This window comes from Psammomys obesus, unplaced genomic scaffold, assembly GCF_907164565.1.
Source record: "Psammomys obesus unplaced genomic scaffold, mPsaObe1.curated_primary_1811, whole genome shotgun sequence".
Taxonomy (NCBI): Eukaryota; Metazoa; Chordata; class Mammalia; order Rodentia; family Muridae; genus Psammomys; species Psammomys obesus.
The window spans coordinates 8,276,449-8,298,342 of record NW_026596147.1 but is presented as its reverse complement, the minus strand read 5'-3'; the positions used below and the strand labels follow the sequence as shown (position 1 = coordinate 8,298,342).

At 43.4% G+C, this 21,894-nt stretch overlaps 1 protein-coding gene across 1 annotated transcript in view; it reads left to right on the top strand.

Moving 5' to 3' along the window:
* The window catches only part of Wwc2 (WW and C2 domain containing 2), a 173,586-nt gene that overhangs the window by 97,782 nt on the left and 53,910 nt on the right, over window positions 1-21,894 (top strand). Inside the window, exons 5-8 of the mRNA XM_055593592.1 lie at window positions 9,157-9,236; window positions 13,987-14,116; window positions 17,600-17,746; window positions 18,979-19,052. Of these exons, the coding sequence (XP_055449567.1) occupies window positions 9,157-9,236; window positions 13,987-14,116; window positions 17,600-17,746; window positions 18,979-19,052 (431 nt within the window). The remainder of the gene's footprint in view (window positions 1-9,156; window positions 9,237-13,986; window positions 14,117-17,599; window positions 17,747-18,978; window positions 19,053-21,894) is intronic.

Genomic DNA, 21,894 nt, shown 5'->3' with positions numbered 1-21,894 from the left:
TTTTATCATCATCACTTATTTTAGCCAAATTCTACTTATGTTTCTTTTTAAATGGTTTTATTTGTTTATTTTGGTTTCTAGTTCCTTGCCCACATTCTGCACATTAAGATGTATCTTTTTGGCCAAAATAGCCATAGTACTTTATATTTCCATGCGTTGGTTAATCCAGTGCCTGGATTTCCTGTCTTGGGGCCCTTGGGCCTAGGCTGTATTGAAGTTTGGTCAGTTCTTGATCCTTATAGGTGCTTGCTTTTAACGAGCCCTATAGTGCATGTACAGAAGGACAAAGATAACCTGAAGCTTTGGGAGGTCCTGCATTTTTCAGAACAGTTAGTTTTGCTTCTTGTAGGCATTTGGGTCAGGGGCAGATGATTTCAATCCAGTCAGAACTGGAAATGACTGAAACCCAGTCCAGTCCTTTTCTTAGGGGGTTCTATCTCCAGTTTACCCTGCCGCTTAGGCAAAGCTCTCAAAGCTACCCATGAGCCCATGGAATGTGCCCCTGCCTATGCCATCAGTTTCATCGACACTTGAGTTCCCAACCTCTCTGCTGAGCGTGTGAGCCTGACTCCCCTTCACTGTCTGTGTCTGGAGTCCAGTCTCCTGGACTCTTCCAGCTGCTAATGGCACAGCAGGGTCTTCAGGCACAACTCCAGCACATGTCAGTCATGGCTGCCCTCCCTTTACCTTTCGGGTCTTTAATGTAAATTCTGTGGCCTAGCGGTTTTCCAGTATCTTAGGATAGACGGTTTGGTTTTGTTTTCCTTACAATTTATGTACTTTTGTTCTCAGAAAACAAAACAAAACATGAAAACAGTTCACATGTGGGTTCATGTGTGGGCTGAGGGGGTAGCCAAGGCCCTAAGTTCAGGCCCCAGGACAAAACAGAACCAAACCCAAGTTCCATGTATTGGAAGTCTGGATTCACCTCACTTAACTTACAAACTCAGGCGTAGAGGTGATCTGTGTCACCTTACAGTAAACGCTCGTCGGCGTGTCGTGGACCCTCTATCCATTGCTCAAGCCTGCCGTGCAGCAGGCACCAATGCTCTGTGTTATGTCTGTGTGCCCTGTCTGTATGTTGCTGTGCTTGATCTGGGCTGGGTGATGTATTTTTAGAACAGGCAGGTGAAGGCGTTTTTGTTGACTCACTCATACCAAACCCCATAACCACTTGGTTGTGACTTCAGGAATCTATTATTGTCCTTAGAAATGCAAATGATTTTTCATAATTCAACTTTATAATACAACTCATAACCACAGTAGGCTACTGTAGCCTGTGCGTTTAAGGGTGAAAATAATCAAACTTTGGGAAGGGTGGTTTAAAACAAAAACCAAGGTCCCCCATGCAGGAGGATTGCAAGTTCCAGCCTGTTTAGGCTCCATAGACAGCCTGGGTAATCTGATTAGATCATCACATGTGCACACACAAATGCGCGCGCGTGCACACACACACACACACACACACACACACACACACACACTTTTTCTGAGTTCCAGATGTCACTGATCTTATTTGGGATGAAGCAATGGCCAGTGCTAATTTGGAACCTCAGTGTTTGCATTAGATGTTTTATTCTTAGGATGATTAGATCAGTTTATTTATTAGTAGTTGGTGTTTGGCTAAGGAGTACAGTACAATTTTCTTAGTGGTTTTGAATGAAATGAAGAATTATATGACTAAGAAAAGGAGGAAACTGAAAGAGAAAATGAGAGAAGACTGTCCCATATAAGAGCTATTCTCTTGCCCCACATATGACTTCAAGGTAATTTCACAGCACATTTGTTCCTCAAAAAAAAAAAAAAAGAAAGAAAGAAAAATCAGTGTTAGACCTTAAAAAGATGCAACAGTCATCCCATGGATTTAATGATATTTTATTTCTCTTTTTCTCTAATGATTTTGACCTCTTTGCCTAATTTTTAAGGGCACTGTACTGTAGGCTAAATAATAATATGCAAATGAATTCCTTTGTTGACATTGCGCTGTTGACAGTCCTAGATTTCCTAACTTGTGTAAGCCACTCGCCTCGCCACCCTCACTTTTACCATGCTTGGAGCATTTTACAAAATTAAATGCAGTTGACTTTTCTGGGAAAGAATATAGTGTCTGAATAGACATTATTGGCAGGAGGACAAACTCATTTGTAAGTGATCAATTCAATGGTTTTATAAAGCCTGAACAAACAACCAGGGAGAACAGGAAAAAAATAACTTAAAAGTAGACTAAAGGGAATTATTTTAGATTAAAACACTTTATTGGGACTAGGGAGTGAATATGTTTGGAAAACATTGTATGCTTGTATGAAATTCTCAGAGGATAAATAAAAGCATCTTTTAAAACATTTTTTCTCTCTTTTGAAAGAGAGTCTCACTAGGTAGCACTGGCTGGCCTGGACTCAATATGTAGACCAGGCTGGCCTTGAGTTCTCAGAGATCCACCTGCCTCTGCCCACTAATCCTAGGTTTAAAGGCATGTGCCTAGATTAAAATATTTTTATAGAAAAGTTTAAGCATCTTTTATGAATAGGGAGAGTAGTCTAATTATCTTTTGTATTTCTATCACAAGCCACAACATTTTTATTTTTTCATTTTAATTAAATATCACTATTTTTAATTAGCAAAGCATTAAATTCTATTATAATGCTTTGAGACATAATTTGTTTCTGTTGCGCCTCTCCTTCTTTCTTTCTCCTGAATCTTCTTATCACTGCCCTGTACCCTTTGGTCCTTAGTAGTCTTTTGTCTGGTTTTATATCATCTGAAGCCTATCATATTTTCCCTCTCATAGATCCCTTTGCAGTTCTACAACATATAGCCTCCCACCTATGTGCACATTCAAGTCAGGTCTGTACAGAAGAGAGAACACGTAGTGCCTGTCTTTATGATTAGGACTTACCTCAGTCTGCTGCTTCCGGATCTATCCATTTTTCTGCACATTTCCTTTCTCTTTATGGCTAAATACAATTCCATTCTGCATATGTGCTATATTTTTATTGCACATCTGTTGATAGACATCTAGGCTGGTTTCATTTTCTTGCTTATTGTGAATACTTTGTATCCTAGCTGTGGCCCGCTCCCTCATTCCCTCCCAAGCCCACCCTCCCTGCCCCTTTCCAAGTCCACAGATAGGGGAAGTCTCCTCCCCTTCCATCTGACCCTAGCTTATCAGGCATCTTCAGGACTGGCTGCCATGTCCTCCTCCGTGGCCTAGCAGCAAGGCTGCTCCTCCCGTGGTGGGGTGGGGTGAGGGGCCAAAGAGCCAGCCACTGAGTTCATGTCAGAAATAGTCCCTGTTCCCTTTAATTGGTTTGTAATGGTACTATGATTTTGAATTTTCTCTATGTTGGGATGTGATTAACTTATTTTGCTGTATTTCATCTTTTTAATTTTCTTTGTTGGTTTATTATTTTTAATTTAACAACTTTATTGAGTAACATTTCATGGATCTATAGATTTCATCCATTTAAAATACACACACTAAAAATTTAGTGTGAAGCCACCGAGTGGGCAGGTGAGTGGGTTTCAGACTCTTCACACACCCTCATCATCACAATCTCATTGTTCAATACTTTGAACCTCCTGGAAAAAAAAAAAAAAACAAAACACTGACTCCATTAACAGGGACTCCTTATCCCACACAGCTCTTCTTCAGCCACTGTTTTACTCTCCGCTTCCCTAAACTTGTGTGTTGTGGCTGTGTCACACAAATGTCAATGTGGTGGCTTAGATAAGAATGGCCCCAGAGGCTTATATATTTGAATCTTTAGTCTCCAGGGAGTGGCACTATTTGAGAAGGATTAAGCGATGTGTGCCCTTATCCGAGTAGGTGTGGCTTTGTTGGAGGAAGTATGTGTGTGTGGAGGGGTGCTTTGAGGTTTCAAAAGCCCGAGCCAAGCCCAGTTCTCTCTCTCTCTTGCCTAGCTCTGTTATATCCAGCCCCACCCTTGCCCTTGTACCTCCATGCTTCCTGCCCTTCTGATAACAGCCCAAGCCTCTGAAACTGTTAGCAAGCCCGGGATTTAAACTCTTTGCTTTATCAGAGTTGCTGTGGTCGTGGTGTCCCTTCATAGCTCTAGAGCTGTGTCTGAGACGGCCGTCTATGGCACTGAGTCTTCTCTAATCGGCTTCTTTGTATGGTAGTGTCTCGAAGGCCCTTCCATGTGGTAGCATATATCAAAGCAGCAGTCCTTTCCGGTATTGAGGGATATACTACATGCATCCCTCCATCAGCCAATGCCTGTTTGAGTTGTAGTTGTTCCATGTCTGAGGCTGTGAACATACATGTTCACATGTGTGTGAAGATACATTTGCATTTCTCCATGAATTGTTGAATTATATGATAATTTGCTGGTTGATTTTTTTTTTTATGTTTGTAGAGAACTTTTACATTATTCTCTATTATCTTTATCTTCAGACAGTACATTTCATAGATGTTCATATAATTTTTTTTCTCATTGGCTTCATAAAAATTTTTAAAAATATTTTATTTAACCGTCTTGTACTGTAAGACAGAAATCCATTAATTAGTAACCATAAATGGTTTTAGCAGCATTTAAGTTCTGTCCCCCTCCCCCCGCCTTTTTTTTTTTTTTTTTTTAAGTTTAAAAATGGTGTTCCTGTTCACTGACTGACTGGTTGATTAGGTGTGTGGTACAGATCTGGAATAGGTAGGAGGAGAAGTCTTTCCGGAGGAACAGGTTGACAGTTGCCCTTCATTGTCATACAGAGGAGCTCCCGGCAAGACAACGGAGTGACCGTGAAAAGGGAAGGAACTCATTAGTAAAATACCATCTTGCTCATTATAGCTTTAATGCTGCCAGGCTCACCTCAGGGGCGAGCCTGGGAAACCTGCCTGTCCCCTGCTCTTTCAGAAGCCTACAGGTTTGGGACTTACTTTTCCTGCTTGGCGCCATCTTCATTCTCCTGCTTTTGAAATAAAGCAGTGCACCAGGACTGTGCGAAGTGGGAAGAGGTGCTGTGGTTTCATTTCAGTTCACACATTTGATCACAGTGTCTTCCTAGTTCTCAGAAATAACTTTGAAATCAATTTAAAATATCAGTTCCTTTAGCTTAGTCAGTAGAGAAAGCAGGAAATGTGCAAAAGTCAAGGGTCCCTTGCGTCTAACTCCGAGCTCCAGGTTGTGAGATTTGGTTCTGAGGAAACTATTGTATAATTGCATGGTGGTCACCGCTGCTGGGAGGTCAGGCTTTAGAGAAAGCACTGGCCTGGGCTGGTGGCGCTGTCTCAGTCTTCAGCTCTGGGCCAAGCAATATCGACTCTTCTAAGCTAGAAGAATGGGTCACAGGCTTCACTTAGGGCACTTTGCTGTAATTCTCCCTGTAGCCTTAAAACTTCTGGGTTCCACCCTGGTCTCTGCTAAGTCTCCCACTATTTCCTCTTCAAGTCCCACACTCCTCACCTATACAAATGCTTTAGAAGTGTGTTGCTATCATACGTGATTGTGAGAATTGAAGCTGGGCGTGATTAGCGTAATGCCTGGAATAACAGAACTACTGGTTGTTGCCTCTGTGGAGAGTGTGTGCTAGGGGTGCAGACCAGTGCTGGTCCAGTCCTCCAGCCCTGCACCAAACTCGTGGTTTTTACCCTTTGTGCCCATTTGAGGGTGGCTTGGAGCGGAGCACAAAAGCAAAAATACAGTGTTCCAATAGCTGGTGAGGAAAGGCGAGTGGCTTACCTGAAGTCGATACTCACAAAACCAAAGAACAAGTAGAAAGAACGTCTGCCTGGAAATCAGATCTATTCTCATTTGTCAGCATAATGGAAGTGAATTGTTTCATAATTAAGAAATAAAATCCACTCGATTTAAAAATTGATATTTGGGAAATAAGAATCAGGCAGTTCAGGTTAGTGTTCTACTCTGTGCTGTCCAGTACACAACGAAATCCAGAGGTCAGGTTGGTCAGGATTTGTTTTTAGGTTTTATAACTGGCAGTTTTTATTGTATTTGATAGGGACATTTAACATGAGCTCTATCAGATGCTGAGTGTACAGTGCTGGCTTGCTCACTGGAGGTAGCCCGTTGCCCAGTGGAAGTGTTACCTTGTATAAATGAAAATTTATTACCCACTAAACAGCAGCTCCCCATGCCCTTCCTCCAGCCCCTGGAAGCTATCCTCCCTCCCACAGGCCTGACTAATTTGAGCGCTTCATTCAAGTAGAACTGCACATTATTATTATTTCTTCTTCTGTGAGTGGCTTCTTTTCTTTAACGTAATGTCCTCAAGGCCCAGCTGTGTTGACACATACTGCAGGGTCCTCTGACTTTTCATGAACCCAAGTTCTGTTTCACTGTGGGTATGTAGCATCTTTCCTCTGTTCATTTGCTAATGGACATTTAGTATTTTCACCTCGGGTTGCTACTCTGGTGAATGTGAGGAGTGTGCTAGCGTGGATCTGCCATTTTACCCCAAATGACTAAGTGCAGCACCGCTTTGGGTCACTGCGCGATGCTGAGTGGCTTAGTTCTGCAGATCTGCATGGTCTCAATAACAGCTTCTACCAACCCTCTTTTCCAAGGTAAAGGTGGGTTTTAGCCCACCTCCTTGAGTTGCTGTTGACTTCTGGATATGCTTTTGTTTTGTTTAAAACAGAAGGGCTATTGTCTTTTTAACAAAAAGTGCAAAGAATCTGTCAAATATTCAGGTACACAGGGAATGAGCTATTGATTACTTGTAGCTTGTCTGAATGACATGTGAATGGCTAATGTCTTTCCAATGTCCTGTGAATGCTCAGTCGCTCCCGCATGCCGGCTTCTATTCCAGAGCAGTCCTGTCTCCATCAGGAAGCCCCACCCACATCATCTCTTTCTTCCCTGGCTTCTCACAGCATTACTTCTCTTTGTAGTTACAAGTTGAGGCTTGACATATAATTCTTTTCTCTGTATCATTTTCCCCTGATAAAATACAAGGGGACAGAAAATGAAACATCCGATTGAACTCTAGCATGTAAAATATACTGAGTATTTACTTGAATCAAAGTGCTGTGTTTTTACATCCACAGACATGGCTTACACAGCTCCTGCCTTTTCCTCTGTCCTCTCTCACACATTCACAGTGCCCTCTCCCCTCCTGCTTTGCTCTCCACGCTGTTTCTTTTGTCTTTTCTATGGGATTTCTCAATAATGAAGGCAAATGGGGCTTTCCTGTCTAGGAGATCTCATCCATCCTCAACTTGTGTCATCTGCGTTTCTCTGAGCCTGTTTCTTTATCAAAACACTTTTCTGAACATGAAATCTGTATGTTCCACCTGATTTTATGTCGCCCCACGTGTAGTCCTGCTCTTTGGGAAGGTAATTTCATCCCCCGGGGGTACCAAGCCTGGTATTTGAAGGGGATCTTTGCTACCTCTTCTCCCTCATTCAACACAAGTCTGTCACTAAGGCCCACGGATTTCTGCCTCTTCTGAGTGCTGCTCTCTGAAGCAGTTGCCTACATCCTGGTTCACGGTGCAGGCACCACAGGTCCTGCTGTTCCAACCAGTACAATAATCACAATGATCCTTTAACATCATAAAGCAGATCTTGTTGTAAAATCCCTTCCTGATTCTTGTGTTAGTGAGCTTTCTAGCACAGTGATAAATCGTAACCAAAGTCAAGAAGAAAAGGGGAAGAAAAGGGCTCCATCACTGAGGAAAGTCATGGCAGGAACTCGAGGCAGGAACTGAGGCAGAAGTCATAGAAGAAAACTTCTCACTGGCCTGCTTTCTCCCCTCATCCTGGTTTGCTCAGCCTGCTTTCTTCTACCACCCAGGACCACCTTCTCGGGGTGGCATTGCCCATCCCCCATAAGTCATTGATCAAAAAGCACTGTACAGATTTGCCTATTGGCAATCTAAATTTCCTCAATTATAATTCTTCTTCCAGATAGCTTGTGTCAAGTGGACAAAATCTTACCATGACTGTTCTCATTGCTCTTAGCATAGGTATTAATCTTCAACATGGCTTTAAGACTACATCTCTGACCTTCCTTTGTAGCCCCGGGCTTCCTGTTCTTTTGTAACCCGGCAATAGGAGCATTGTTTGAGGTCCCAAGAATCAAGTCCTCTCTTTAAGAAAGGTCTCTTGTCCTACCCCGAGACCCTTCCCTTCCTACCAAGCGGGTACCCACTAGCCCTCTTTCTCCACCCCAATGCCATTTCCTCAGATGCCCTCCAGTCCCTCACTCTAACTTGGGTCCCAAACCCTAATGTATTTCATCACATACTAAACTTTTCCTGCACAAAACATCCAGTGCTTGGAAAGCGTGATGTCACTGGTGACTATTTCTACACAACCTGTCTCTTCCGTGGTCAGGATGAGAAAGAGGTCGTGTTCGTAGAAAGTAAAAGCTCAGAAACACATTAAAATATGTGTTTAACAGAGAGTTTAACTCTTAAAGCTATAGTTTTATATGTTCAAGTAAGTACCTGCTGCTCATTGAAGACCTTTCTTGAGATTGTGACTAAACACTAAGCATGTGCTTTTTTTCCAATCTGTTGAATTGTCATCTTATTACTACCAAGGAATATAATAAATAACAGGAAAGTAGTTCTATCAGTATGATAACAGTATTTATGAATCACTTGGTTTGCTTGGTATTCTTGGACGTTTGGGATGTCTGTGGTTTCATGCAACTTCCTGTCCCCATGTAGCCGTGGCAGGCAGATCAGTGCAACTTACTGTCCCCATGGCAGACAGCTTACTAACTCAGAGATACACAAGAGGAGTCAACCCTGGGAAGCTTGGGCAGAGCCTCAAGCAGAGTGTGATAGCATTTGTAAGGTCCCTGAGGCATGTGTCAGTGGACATATGTGAGAAACCAGGCATGGATGACCATCCAGAGCCCAGGAAGAGAAGGGAAGAGGTCAAAAGTATGGAGTTAGAGATACATGGTTACATGTTCTCATGGGACCCCAGCTGGCTGCTTACCTCAAAGCAAAGGCCAGGATAGGATGCTCCAGCTCTTCGCAGTGTTGCTAAGTGAGTGACAGTGATGTGCGTCACTGATAATTTAAATATACCTCATAGAGTTCCCCTAGAATTTATGTGATAGAGAAGTAAGTAAAATGTTTATTAGCTTGCTAAGTTCTTATCTTCTGAAATAATGTGTTACTAATTATTCAGAAATATTTTAATGGTCACACTGATTTCTTGCAAGGTTAAAAAGCTGAAGAGAGAACTCTCCCAGATGAAGCAAGAACTTCTCTATAAACAGCAAGGCTTTGAAACACTGCAACAGTGAGTATTAAAATACTAAAATTGACTTTACAGCAATTCAAAGCTCTAATAAAAAAAATAGATAATACCAATTACATAAGCGACTTCTCAAAGAAACATAGAAAGTAAAAGGCTTAAAGCTCCGTGCAAGAAGTCCAAAAGCAATCAACTTAAAAAAATACTTGGAAAAAAAAATCTATACACTTTGAAAAGGTTTGAACTTTTTCTTAATCATTGAAGATGAGCCAGAGAAACCAAAGTGAAGAATTTAACTTTGTGTCCTGGACCACTGCCAGCCTTCTCACAGAGTGTGGTATAGCTCTGCCTTGATGGCTGGCCCGGGCGGGCTATACGTGTGAGGCTCTGAGCTATCAATCTCCACCTTTCTGTCAGTCCTAGAGACCATATGGAGTCCAGCCTGACCCATCTCAAGGGAGCCAGGACAAGTTAGGCTCTGCAAAGCAGCCTGCTGTTCTTATTGGTTATATTCCCTCTGTTTTTGTAGGGTTTTTGTTTGTTTTGTTTTGTTTTCATTCTCAATGGTGGTGGGCCAGTGGGCTAGCTTTGAGATGGGCCAGGAAACAAAGGTGGCCAGTTCTGGAAGAACCCATGTCATTCCCAGCCTATAGGAGCCCCTGTTTTCCCTACTGATGGTACTCACACTAGCCAAGCCATGGCAGGCTCAGCTGAGACATTGTCTCCTCCGGCAGTCACCAGCCCACAGGTACCTCACGGAAGGGAAGAAGCCTATGGTTTTCATAGCCTTATGATCACAGAGGCAGCAAGGCGTCCTCCTACCTGGGCAGGGCTGGCTGCCATCAGTTGCAGGGCAGTATCCCTAGGACTTTTCCTGGCCAGTTTCCTGTTCAGATAGGTTTCGGGTTTTTCCCAGCAGCTTCCTCAGCACTGTGTTAGCGATGCCAGATTAACACAGGAGCCACCTCTCTGGAAAGTACCCAGCTCCACTTCTTTTGCCTATGAAATCCTAGTCAGCCTTCTGCTCTTTGGAAACCCGGTGCCATCCAAGGCAGTGTCACCATTAAGGCTCATATCACTGGCCTGACATGCGCTGATTATTCTGCATGCTCAATGGTGACTTGTATCTGGTGATGCCACTCACTGTTCTTGACCAGCTGTCAGACACATGACTGTAAATCTCAGACATTTGTTGTGACTCAGCCTTCTTGCCTCATAGAATCAGGCCACTGACATTCTAAGTAAGTCACCCCAGTGGTATGGTGATAACAGCTGTTTTGTCTGTACCTATGGAGCTCTTAGATACTGTATCTTTCTGTACTTGGTTCATTCTAAGAGAAGCCTGGATCTCCACACAAATGTGTATTGTTTTCTCACAGAATATTGTCTGTCTGCCTATCTGTCCATCCATCCATCCATCCATCCATCCATCCATCCATCCATCCATCTGTCTATCTGTCTAGTACCATGACAGGGAAAATTAAGCAGAATGCCACTGCAGGTTTATCTAACACTTTTAGATAAACCTTGCACTTCTTCACCACAGAATGGGATCTTTTGTTGAATCTAGAATTTATGTGCTTTATCCTTGAGATTTCCTTTTATGTGGCACAATAGTTTTATGCTGTATTGAACAAATCTCTGCCTGTGTTAGAATAAGGAAGTCTCAAGTTTCCTGCTGCAGGTCTCCATGCCACCTGTATCTGACGGTCTCGCAGTATGTCTCCAGTTCAGACATGGAGCCGCTTCAGCTGGTCTAGCTGTGTTATTTAGTACTTGTGAATGGACATAAAGCAGGCCTTCTGCGTGCGGACAGGGCGAGGGTAAAGAAGCCTAAAAAGAGTGCCTCAAAATATTTAGCCATACGTTAAACATTTTAGGACAGGTGAAATTACGAGTCATGTAACCACCTAGGGCTAGAGGTTAGCCAAACTTGCTGTTTTTGTTGTGTTGGTCTGACAATACTCTGTTGTTCAAAGCACTTTGCTTGCAAACACTTTTCATAGGAATCTAAGGCATCTTTAAGACTCTGTCAGTAACATTCCGTGAGAAAACAATAGACATTTGTGTGGAGATCCAGGCTTCTCTTAGAATGAACAAGAATAGAAAGATACAGTATCTAAGAGCAGAGGCTGCTCCTGTTGCTCTTAGGTACAGACAAAACAGCTTTTTCCTTCAGCTTTTATCACCACTAAAGCATGAACCATATCGGTGGGACCAGACAGCAGACTTTAAAAAAAACCAATCAACCAAACAACAAAAACCACTCACCACTATGTCTGTCTTGTGCTGTGACAGGGAAAGTTAGCTTGAATCCCATTGTAGGTTTATCTAACATTTTTGTTGAATCTTGAATTTGTGATTTATCCTTGAGATTTCATTTTAGGTGGCACAACAGTTTTATGCCAAGCTGGACAACTCTCTGTCTGTGTGTGTGACTTGGTTTATGCCCTCCGATCTGCCTGTGTCCTGACAGTAGTGTGGCTTGTGTTCAGGTGGATGCCAGGAACTCCCCATGCTGCCCCCCTACTTGGGAAATGATAGCAGCACTTAGCAGATCAAAAGCACATGTGGTCCCCATGAAGATTTGGCTCCGAGACACATTTTCTAAAGAAAGCATACAAGTGAAAATCTCGTGCAGATATAGTAAACGTTTTAAAGTTTCTTTAAAAAAGTTAGGAAAAAAATAAAGCTTTTCATTCAAACACAGAAAAGTAAAATCATGACACTTCATTTTAAAGGAGAAGGTAGTAAGCCTAATGGCTCTACAACAAGAGCCACCAAAAAAATTAATACGCCATCAAAACATGTTCATATTTTTATAGTCAGGTCAAAAGAGGGAGGAAGATGGGAAGGAAAAAGTAGAGAAAAGGTAAAAGCTTGGAACTGAAAACGGAGATGAATATTTGAGGTAAAAAGATTAGGGAGGTTTGAGGGAGGACTTTGAATAGCCTAAGATAGCCAAGAAATTGCCATCAAAATGTAAAACCCTCGGAAATTTAAACCAGCAGTCTGGCCTAACTCTGCTTTTTATTTTTAAATGGTGAAGTGTACTTCTGAATTAGGGCATGTTTTACCATTGCATTGTGGGGGTTTTCACAGGTAGGAAGAGATCTCTCTGGCTTTGGACATGGTTTCTGTTTCCTGTTAGCTTTTTCATGAAACCCCAGTTTATCTCCAGTTTTCATTCTCTTTCTTTTAACTTAAAAAGTACCTTGCTTGAAAATGCCAAAACATTTGGAAACAGCATTTCTTTTGGTTACCTGTATTAAGCTGGTGGATCTAATTCTTCAAGGAGCCAAATATTACTTTGATAAATCCCTTCCCAAATAAGGCAACATCACTGTTTTCAAGAAATATTCTAGATTAGTGTTTATGAGGTTCCTCAGCCAGGGTCCAAGTGGTCACCCTATTGCCTGTTCTATGTGACTTAAGAGTTAAATTTTCGTAAGCTTTCTGGCCTCAGTTCTTGGTTTGGAAAAAGTTAGAATGGAGTCTCTTAAGTACCCCCTTCTTACCATGTACGTGTGTGTATGTGTGCAGGCATGTGAGTGAGTGTGTGTCTATGCGTCTGTCTGTGTGTCTGTGTGTCTGCGTGCGTTCGTGCATGCATTCGTGTGTGTTTAATCCTCTGAATTTATTGCCTGTATTTCATTATCAAATGACTTTATAATCTTTTTTTTTTTTTTTTTTTTGGTTAGGCTTTTAAAGCTTAATTGCTCAGTAGCATAAAATATTTGCTTCAGTAGTACCTGGGGAAATCATTAATCTACAGACTCTACTGGTTTGAGTTAACTTTGTTTGGCAAAGCGATTAAGATGGCATGTGCTTTGGTCAGATGGCACCTTTCACATGGAAAGTACATGTTAGTCATGAAGCAGCTTAAACCAGATGAGCTCGGAGTCCATTTCTCCTGATTTACTGTGTGCCGCTTCTCTGGAGGATCTGTTGATAAGTTCTGGGAGAAGCTGTGTAGAGTTGAAGGCTGTGGGCCAGAGGCATTGTCTATCCGGTATATGGTCTGTATGGTCGGGACCGTAACTGGAGAGAACGGGATGCTGACCGTGCCTAGAACACCCAACAGCTTCTTAAGAAGAAGCAGAACATGTGGTCCAGCCCTTCAAACCCTCCAGCCCACAAAAATAATGATGTAAAGTAAGGACATCCATGGGGGCATGGAACAGAGTAACTAACCCGCTGAAGAGCTGTTTGCTCAGTACACACGGCAAAGGAGCACATCTGCCCATCTGCCTTGTTCCTAAGTTCGGACTCGGTCAGCCAGGCAAGATATTCCATCTCCATTCATAGCTTTAGTAAATACTTTTTATGTATTTGACAGAAACAAGAAGCCGCACAATCTAAATATTGTCAGAGATTCACTAGTACAAATAAGCATTTGTCGAGCACTTGAAGGGCTCGCCACGCTGCCAGCACCCTGCCCGGTGTTGCTAGGGCATGGCTGTGACCGTCAGTGGCTGGAGTGCTTCTGCTGCTACAGGCTGTGTCTGTCAGTTTTTTTTCCTTGGCTTCGAGAAAGGCTGAGTATGTTAAAGACTGGGTTCAGCCAGCATCAGGAGCACCCCAAAATGTGTGCTTGAAAGTGGTTAGAAAAGGACAAGATATGACATAGAGGATGGAGAAGTCGAGCCCGGGGGCACGGGAGAAGCACTGCTGTGTAGTGTTGGGTGAGAGTAATTGTGCAAAGCCATCCGCTGAGGAAGGCACCCCAAAACCCAGCGGCTCCTCTACACTCACCTTTTTGTTTCTTTTCTCTCATCTTCTCCTCTCTTAATAGAATTGATGAAAAGATGTCTGGAGGCCAGAGTGGGTATGAACTTAGTGAAGCCAAAGCCATCCTGACAGAACTGAAATCTATCAGAAAAGCAATCAGCTCAGGAGAAAAAGAAAAGCAAGATCTAATGCAGGTATGTTGTGGGGTATCTGTGTCTCCACGCCAGTGGCGCCCACCCTGAACAGGCTCTGAGGAACACATGGGGAACCAGGTGAGCCCCAACTTGCGGTGTCCTTTGTGAAGGCAGGGCTCATGTGTCCTTTCACACTGAGTAGAGTGGGGAGGGGGACCCTGGAGCCTCAATGAAGAGCTTGGTATCTAGGCACGCCCTGAGCACACTGGGAACTTCATGTTCAGTCTAGGTTTTCAGGGGTCCCCAACAGTGGCCCCCACCCAGGGTGTGTGGGAGTGTGTCACTATCATCAGTAGGTGATAGGTACGTCTCCTGGGGTGCCGCTGGGGTGCAGGATGCTGCCCCAGCCTGGGCTCAGCCACAGTTACCACCAGGAAAGCGGCTAGCCAATCCCTTAGTTCTGCCTGTACAGTTTTCGGCCTGCAGCCTCCTCAGATCCATCCTCACACAGAGGAAAAACACAGCAGCTGTGGGGTGGTGAGCATTCCAGACATCTGCGCCTAAGTATCATCAGATCCATGGCCTTGTCCTAAGGACGTCTCTCTTCTCTCTCTCTCCCTCTTCCTCATAATTATGAAAAGCATAAAGAAGTCAAAAGCTCATCATCATCTAGTCAGGTTTAGCCTGCATCTTTGACTAGTGTGTGAGCCAGCAATGGTACTTGTGTTCTTAACAGAAACTCTCCATTCAAATGTGATGTTCAGCTTCTGCATGTTGCTTTCTAGAGGTTAGCTGAGAAAGATAAATATTCTTACATCTATGTGATTTTTTTTGTTTGTTTGTTTTTGGAATTTCAAAATAACTTGCAAGAAGTGATCTGATGGAAAAGATAATAGTGAAAAAGGCAAATACTTGGAAGTGTGGCTTGGTGCCAGGTCCTCTCCTGAGCACTTCCCTTAATCCTTGCAGACCTTGAGGTGTAGTCCTCTTTTTATAGTCCATGAACTCTAGGATAGGAAACCCAGTACCTTACTCAAGATCACAGAGCCAGGAAGCAGTGGGATGGAGTTGCCAGCCCAGCTAGCCTTTATATGTGTTGTTTTAAACACATATGTAACAACCTTAAACACATATTAACGCATGAAGACTGTTACTCAACATTTCATTGTTGCTCCTCAGTTGTCCTGTTGACTAAGTTGGTAGTTTCTGAAATGCACGCTGCAGTCAGTCGTTGGAAGTGGGCACATTTACGCTGGAGCCTGGAGTTGATCACATGAGGTCACCTTTGCCTCTTCTGTAAACTTCGGTCTCACCTGCCAGTCAGCTTGAGTTCTTTTAGCTCCTAAAGTACGTCGAGTAATCAATCAGTTCCTGAGATCAACACTAAAGCTAGAAGGGAAATCAGAGATGGGCTATGACTTTAAACTATTTGAGCCTAGTAACAAATATTTTACATAAAAATCCAGGAGTACAATTATGTACACCTAAAGATAAACACACAGCCACTCAAAACCAAATCCACAGTAATATTCTTTCTCTTCATATTGGTAATATGCTCCGAGTTTATTTTCCAGTATCTTTTATTTCTTTGAAACATATTAGTCACAAGCTACCAAATTGAATAACTATGTCATCATCACAGCTAAGAAAAAACAATTACTAATCTTTTTCACTTCAAGAGAAACAGAAAAGACTTCCCCACATTCACTGAAAGGTTTCTTCATTCTTTTCTATCATACGTAACTTGATGTGTCTATGTAAGTTTTATTATATGTACATAGTATATGTCTGTTCTTGTGAAAGGTGAATATTAAATATTGGATCTCTGGCATTTCCTTCCCTCCCTTCCTCCTTCCCTTCCCCCCTCCATTCCTCTCTCCCTCCTTTCTTCCTTCAACATGATGTCTTCATGTAGCCCAAGCTGAGCTAAGCCTCCTATCCTCCTTGCCATGGCTGAGACTGCAAATGCACACGTCAGATTTACATCTGTTTTTGTAGCACGGAAATCCTAAATATCAGGTTACATATGCCCTTCGCTTAACAGTAATGTGTTGTTGTTGTCTGTTCTTTCTTAGTGCTACTAGAGGGCTTTTTACAAAGCAAACTGGATTAGATTTTCTTCCTAGTACATTGACTTGTACATAGCCTCCCTCTAGAACTAACCTAGTGTGTTCGACCTGGGCAGCCATGGAAGGCACAGTGGCTTTGGATTACTCACTTTACTGTCATTGTCACCACCGCAGGCGGTGCTGTGCAGTCAGCACATAGATGGACTGAGTAAGGCCAGGCTACTCCCTCACAGCTTCTGGGTCTCGGTTTCCTAGTCTGTAATATTAATGTAAACAGAATCGCCTCTTGGGTCTTGCCTGTATATAAAGTAGTATAATTGTACACCTTTCCAAATAGGGAGCTGTCTTGCTGTATATCTAAAATCAGAGATATAAGAGATATTCTTATAAATATCGAATGATTCTTAAATTTTTATTATGCTAAGTGAATAGTTCTATATTGGTTTGTTCTCTGTTACCATAGCAAAATACCAGAAGCTAGTTACTTTATAAAGAAAAAAGGCTTGTTTAGCTTATAGTTTCGGGGGCTGAAAGCCCAAGATTGTTTGGCCCCATTTTCTTTCCCAGTCTTTTGTAAAGTCCTCATGTGGTTGGTGTCACAATGGCAAGACTGCACCTTAAACAGACTGACAGCAAGACAGAAAGCCAGAGCAGTTCAGAGACCACACCTGCTCTTTTTATAACCATGTGCTCTCTTGGGAATGAACTAGGGTCTTCAGAACTATGTTAATATTATACTTCCCCTCCTCTTATAGGCTCTGTTACTTCTTTTTTTTTTTAACATTTATTTATTATTTATACAACATTCTGCCTAAACGCCAGATCTTACTATAGATGGTTATGAGCCACCATGTGGTTGCTGGGAAATTGAACTCAGTACGTTTGGAAGAATAGTGATTGTTCTTAATCTCTGCGCCATCTCTCCAGCCCCAGCTCTGTCACTTCTTAAGCTTCAACACATTGAGAATTTTCTACATGGACTTTTAGGGAATACATACAAACCATATTCAAATTGTAGTAGATCCCTATTGACTTAATAAAGTGTTTAAAAATAAGAATTGCACACACAATATTGGAGGCCAAAGACTGGGGAGAGGGCTCAGTGTTCTTGCTGCTCCTGCCAAGGACCTGAGTTCCTCCATTCCCAGCACCTATCAGGTGGCTCATGAGCTGTCTGTCATTCCAGTTCCAGATCAGACGCCCTCCTCTGGCCTCTGTGGGCACCTGCACGCATGTGTCTCTCACACAGACACACACACACATACAGTAAATAAATACAAAGCTAGATTGAAGTATCCACAGAGGAAGGGGGAGGCTACCTGCAGAATATGCCATCACGCACTTCCAGAATCATGCGCTTGTTCAAAGTGTACAAGTAATGTCCCTGCCTTCATCAGGGTGCCTCCTTGCCATTAGTGACACTGTGGAAAGGGGCTGCCCTATAGACTGAGGACGCCTGTGTGCTTCTTGACAGAGTCTTGCCAAGCTGCAGGAGCGCTTCCACTTGGATCAGAACATGGGCAGTTCCGAGCCAGATCTGAGATCCAGTCCTGTGAATTCTCATCTCTCTCTGTCCAGACAGACCCTTGATGCTGGGTCACAGACAAGCATTTCTGGAGATGTAAGTGGCCAGGGAGCATCAGCTGTGCCAGTGCTGTCCGCTATGCCCTGAGGACAGGTTGGGGTTGGGGGGGGGATGCAGTTGGTGGTGACAGGGGATGGGGTTTGTGGTGACAGGGGTCAGGGGTAGGGGATGGAGTTGGTGATGAGAGGGGTTGGTGACGGGATGGGGACAGAGGACTAGGACAGGAGCTAGAGTGTGCCTTCAGTACCTCATCCTCTAGATTCATTTTAAAAGTCACAGCCTCATCTTTTCTGTCAAAGTGCCAAGTGCACAGTTGGAACTTTCTTGGTCTGCATTTCTTTACAGATGCTACCGAAAAGCTAGAAATACATCCAAGTTTAACTTTTCCCCAACTTGGTTCACAGCCCTGTGAATTAGATCACTTCACAAGAACCTTAAGGGGAATGAGAAACCAAAAGGGTACTTTTTGAAGCTTACAAGAAGGGGCTGGAGGATGGCTCAGCCATTAAGACTGTATCTCGCTCTGCCAGAGGCTTCCGGCACCCATGTTAGGCAGCTCACAACCAACCTCTATTCTGGGGGACCTAAAGCTCCAATCTGGCCTTCACAGACACCTGCACACGGGGTACACACTCGCAGAGACACACACATCCATATGCATGTTTTGTTTTCAAGAAATAGTTCTTATAAATTTGAAGTTGAGTCAGTATTTATGAATTATAGCTGATGTTTGAGAACATTTACTATGATCTGGATATTATTCTTTTCCCTTCTCCCTCGTGAAAAGCTGTTTCCAAAGTATTTCATTTTTGTTAGGTTCCCACTTATATTGCACCATGAAAGTGCATGGGCTGTGAAAAACGAAGCCGGTGGGTGCTGCCAGTAGGACTTGCTGTGTGAAAATCAGTTCCTGAGGTTGTTTAGTTTACATTTTGTGTAGTTATGAGTTAAATGATGGAAATCTTGGCACAGAAATCAGTTCCATTTTGTCAATTTCATTGACCTATCCACCCTTCATAAACTCTCAGATACCAGACACATTTACCTAATACTTTTGTCTTGAATTTAATCTGCTGGGAAAGTGGTGCTCAGGTCTTTGCGAAACAGATGAGCCTCAGCCGAAGGAGTAAGTGCCTCTTAGCTGGCATTTCCCCCATTGCACAGCCATTTTCTCCAGCTTTTCAATTACTTGCACTTCCTACAAACAAAAGCAGTTTACTTCATTCATTAGCGGAGTTAATTGACTTTTTTCCTTCTGTTTGTACTAGATTGGGGTGCGGAGCAGATCAAATTTAGCTGAAAAGGTCAGGCTGAGTCTCCAGTATGAAGAAGCCAAACGAAGGTGAGGCCAGAAGCTGCCCAGCTCTGAGACGCTGGGCTCTTTTCCAGGCTTAATCCTGGCTGCTGTGGTGACTTTTGTGGCATTGCAGCCACTTGCCTCCCCGCCTCAGCAAGCCACCCGTCCGTGCTGCTTTAGCCTGGAAAGGTTGCTCTCTCTCTACTCCCTGCAAAGCTGAAGAATCAAGAGAATTTTATTTTTCATTATTTATTTATTGTTTGTTTGTTGTTTTTTTTTGAGATACGGTTTCTCTGTGTAGCCTTGACTGTCCTGGAACTTGTTCTGTGGATAATGCTGGCCTTGAACTCAAGAGATCCACCTGCCTCTGCCTCTTGAGTGCTGGGATTAAAGGGTTGTGCCCTTATGCTTGAAAGGGGAATTTAATGAGAAGTGTGGGGATAAAAGTTTCCCTTTCCCTTATGGGAAAAAAGTTTTGAGCTTGTATAATACTTCCAATTGAAAATGAGATGACCGATTCCTGACCCAAACCCTGTGCAGTGGCCTGACCCTGCATCTCTGCTGGTAGTTACCTCTGAGCAGCCCCGTCCCTGCCAGGCTTTCTACTGATTCCTGGAAGGTGCTGTGTGTCTGCTCCTGCTGACAGGCCAGTGAAGGAGAAGGAACTATCTCTTTTACCTCATAAGCTCTTACCAACCCTCATGTTCTTGTCTTTAATTCCCTGACTCTGGTGGGGTACTGGGCAAGAGACCTCATGGTCCTAATAGAGAAGGTAGATAGTCAAATTATTTCCACACTGTGGCACGCCCCACTTGTTTGTGAGGGTGAAGGTCATTCCGATACCACTGAAGAGCTTAACAATGCCGTTGACTCATCATTTAGGAGACATTAGGAGCAATTGCACTGTCACCACACAGAAGACCAAGGAATTGATCTTGTTCCCCCTCTGACCATGAGACCCTCCCAGAGTGCTGTGTCTTTACCATAATGAGTACCATCAGCCATTTGGATGTGTCCATTACTCATAGAGATGATGAAATTTTAAAGTAATTGACCACAGGTCTTAGAGGTTATCTGCCTCTCACAAAGTGAAGTGACTATTACTATAGTATTTGGCTCTGTGCTAGGCAGTGTTTCAAACAGTACTTGGGTCTTCAATTTACTGAGCAGAAACCCAGGCTTCATTCCATAAATGATTAACCACATGACCTTGAACAAGTCAAGTTTGGTCAGTTTGAGCAGAGCTTAAGTCAGCTAATTTGAATGTCTTTTAATGTCCCCTGGTAGATTTTAAATGTCTCGAGGGTCAGAAAGGCTTTTATATTATATTATCTCCTTTCCAGGAACAGAACTGGGGGGTCCTGTCTTTAGTAGGTTCTGAGGGGTGGTCTTCGGTGTGGAGGCCCAGTGACAGGACAGCCGTTACCGGGTGGCACGTTCAAGGTTCCTCTTGCTGTGAGCAGTCCAACCGTCTAACAGTCACAACTCTTTGGTTCTGCCTTGGACGAAGCCCAACACTTATGTCTGGTGTCTGAAGGCTAATGGCCAGAGCTCAGAACTAAAGAGCACTATTGCTTCTCATGGACTTGACCTTGCTGTCTTTGGGTCATCTTGTGCTTTCCCTCTATGGGGACTGACTGTAATAGCTGATTAGCTCCAGAGCTCAGGTAACACCTCCCTTTCCGGTTCCTAGAAGTCCTCTCCACTTTGACCCTGCCGGATCTGTGTGCCCTTTTCAAAATAAAATCCCATGTCTATCTAATCGTGTGCCCTCAAGTAATAAATGTGCCTTTCTTCCCTGCACTGTGCTGTTGCTCTCAGCTCAGCTGGCTACCTGATCACATCAGAATAGGCCATTGCTTCTTTGTCATTTGGCTGCACTGGTGTTATTTGGGATTGGTTTTAGGGTTACGGGTGCTGCTGACCAGAAGGTGTCTCACAAGGGATTTTGCGTATGTTGAAATGCACTTTCCTCCTTAATTCCTAGCAAAGGCAGAGCTGAGTTCTTCTGCCCTCAATGTTTTCTCCTCTAGCTTTTGTTTTCTATGCTCAGAAGCTAATAATATCATACTTATTTAGCAATTTGATGATTAATTTTCCACTACGTGGAGACAGCTGTTTATGGTTTTGTGCCAGCCGATGCTTTGTCTGTCCTAAGTGCAGACAGCGGGTGAAGAGAGAGGTACACACTACACAAGTACCAATGTAAGGGAGCGTTTGCTCCTGAAAAACCCAGGAAGAAACTGAAAGCCCCACAGTGCGGACCTCCTTCACATCTTTGTTTGAAGTTGTTTTTTTTTTTTATATTAGTTTCTTTCTTGTCTTTATAGTTTCTTCCTTCAAAATGGAGAGCGGTAATCCCTTTTTCCATCTGCCTTTCGTACGTGTTATGTGCTGCCAAAGCAGCTATCCAGCAGTTTATGCAGGAAAATGGATGTCTTATGTCAGTACCAGTTGTGCCCATAGTTTGTCTGGATCTTGCACCTCATGGCCAAGGTGCTTTCATCTTGTGGGAAGTCGGATTGCCTTCACAGGGTTGCAGGGCAAATCATTCCATAGTGGAGTCTGGGCGCTCGTGCTGAGCTGGGAGTTATGTAAACCTGGCCATCTGTGACTGGCCTCTAGACGTGGGGAAGCCCGGGGTCAGGCAGAACTGTGGCTGGCACTACCGTGGTACTTCCTCTCTTCTTCTCCATCCTTTCCTTCTTCACACCACACCAGCCACCTTTGCTCTGCTGATGAGGGTCTGCTGTGCCCGCCTCTGTGCAGCCAGATAACCAGATACAGGGGAACATAGGTCAGAACCATAACACCTGAGATGGTACAAGACTATTCAGTAATGAACACTTCCCATGCAGAGGCCCCAGGGGAGGGTGGGTTTCCCAGT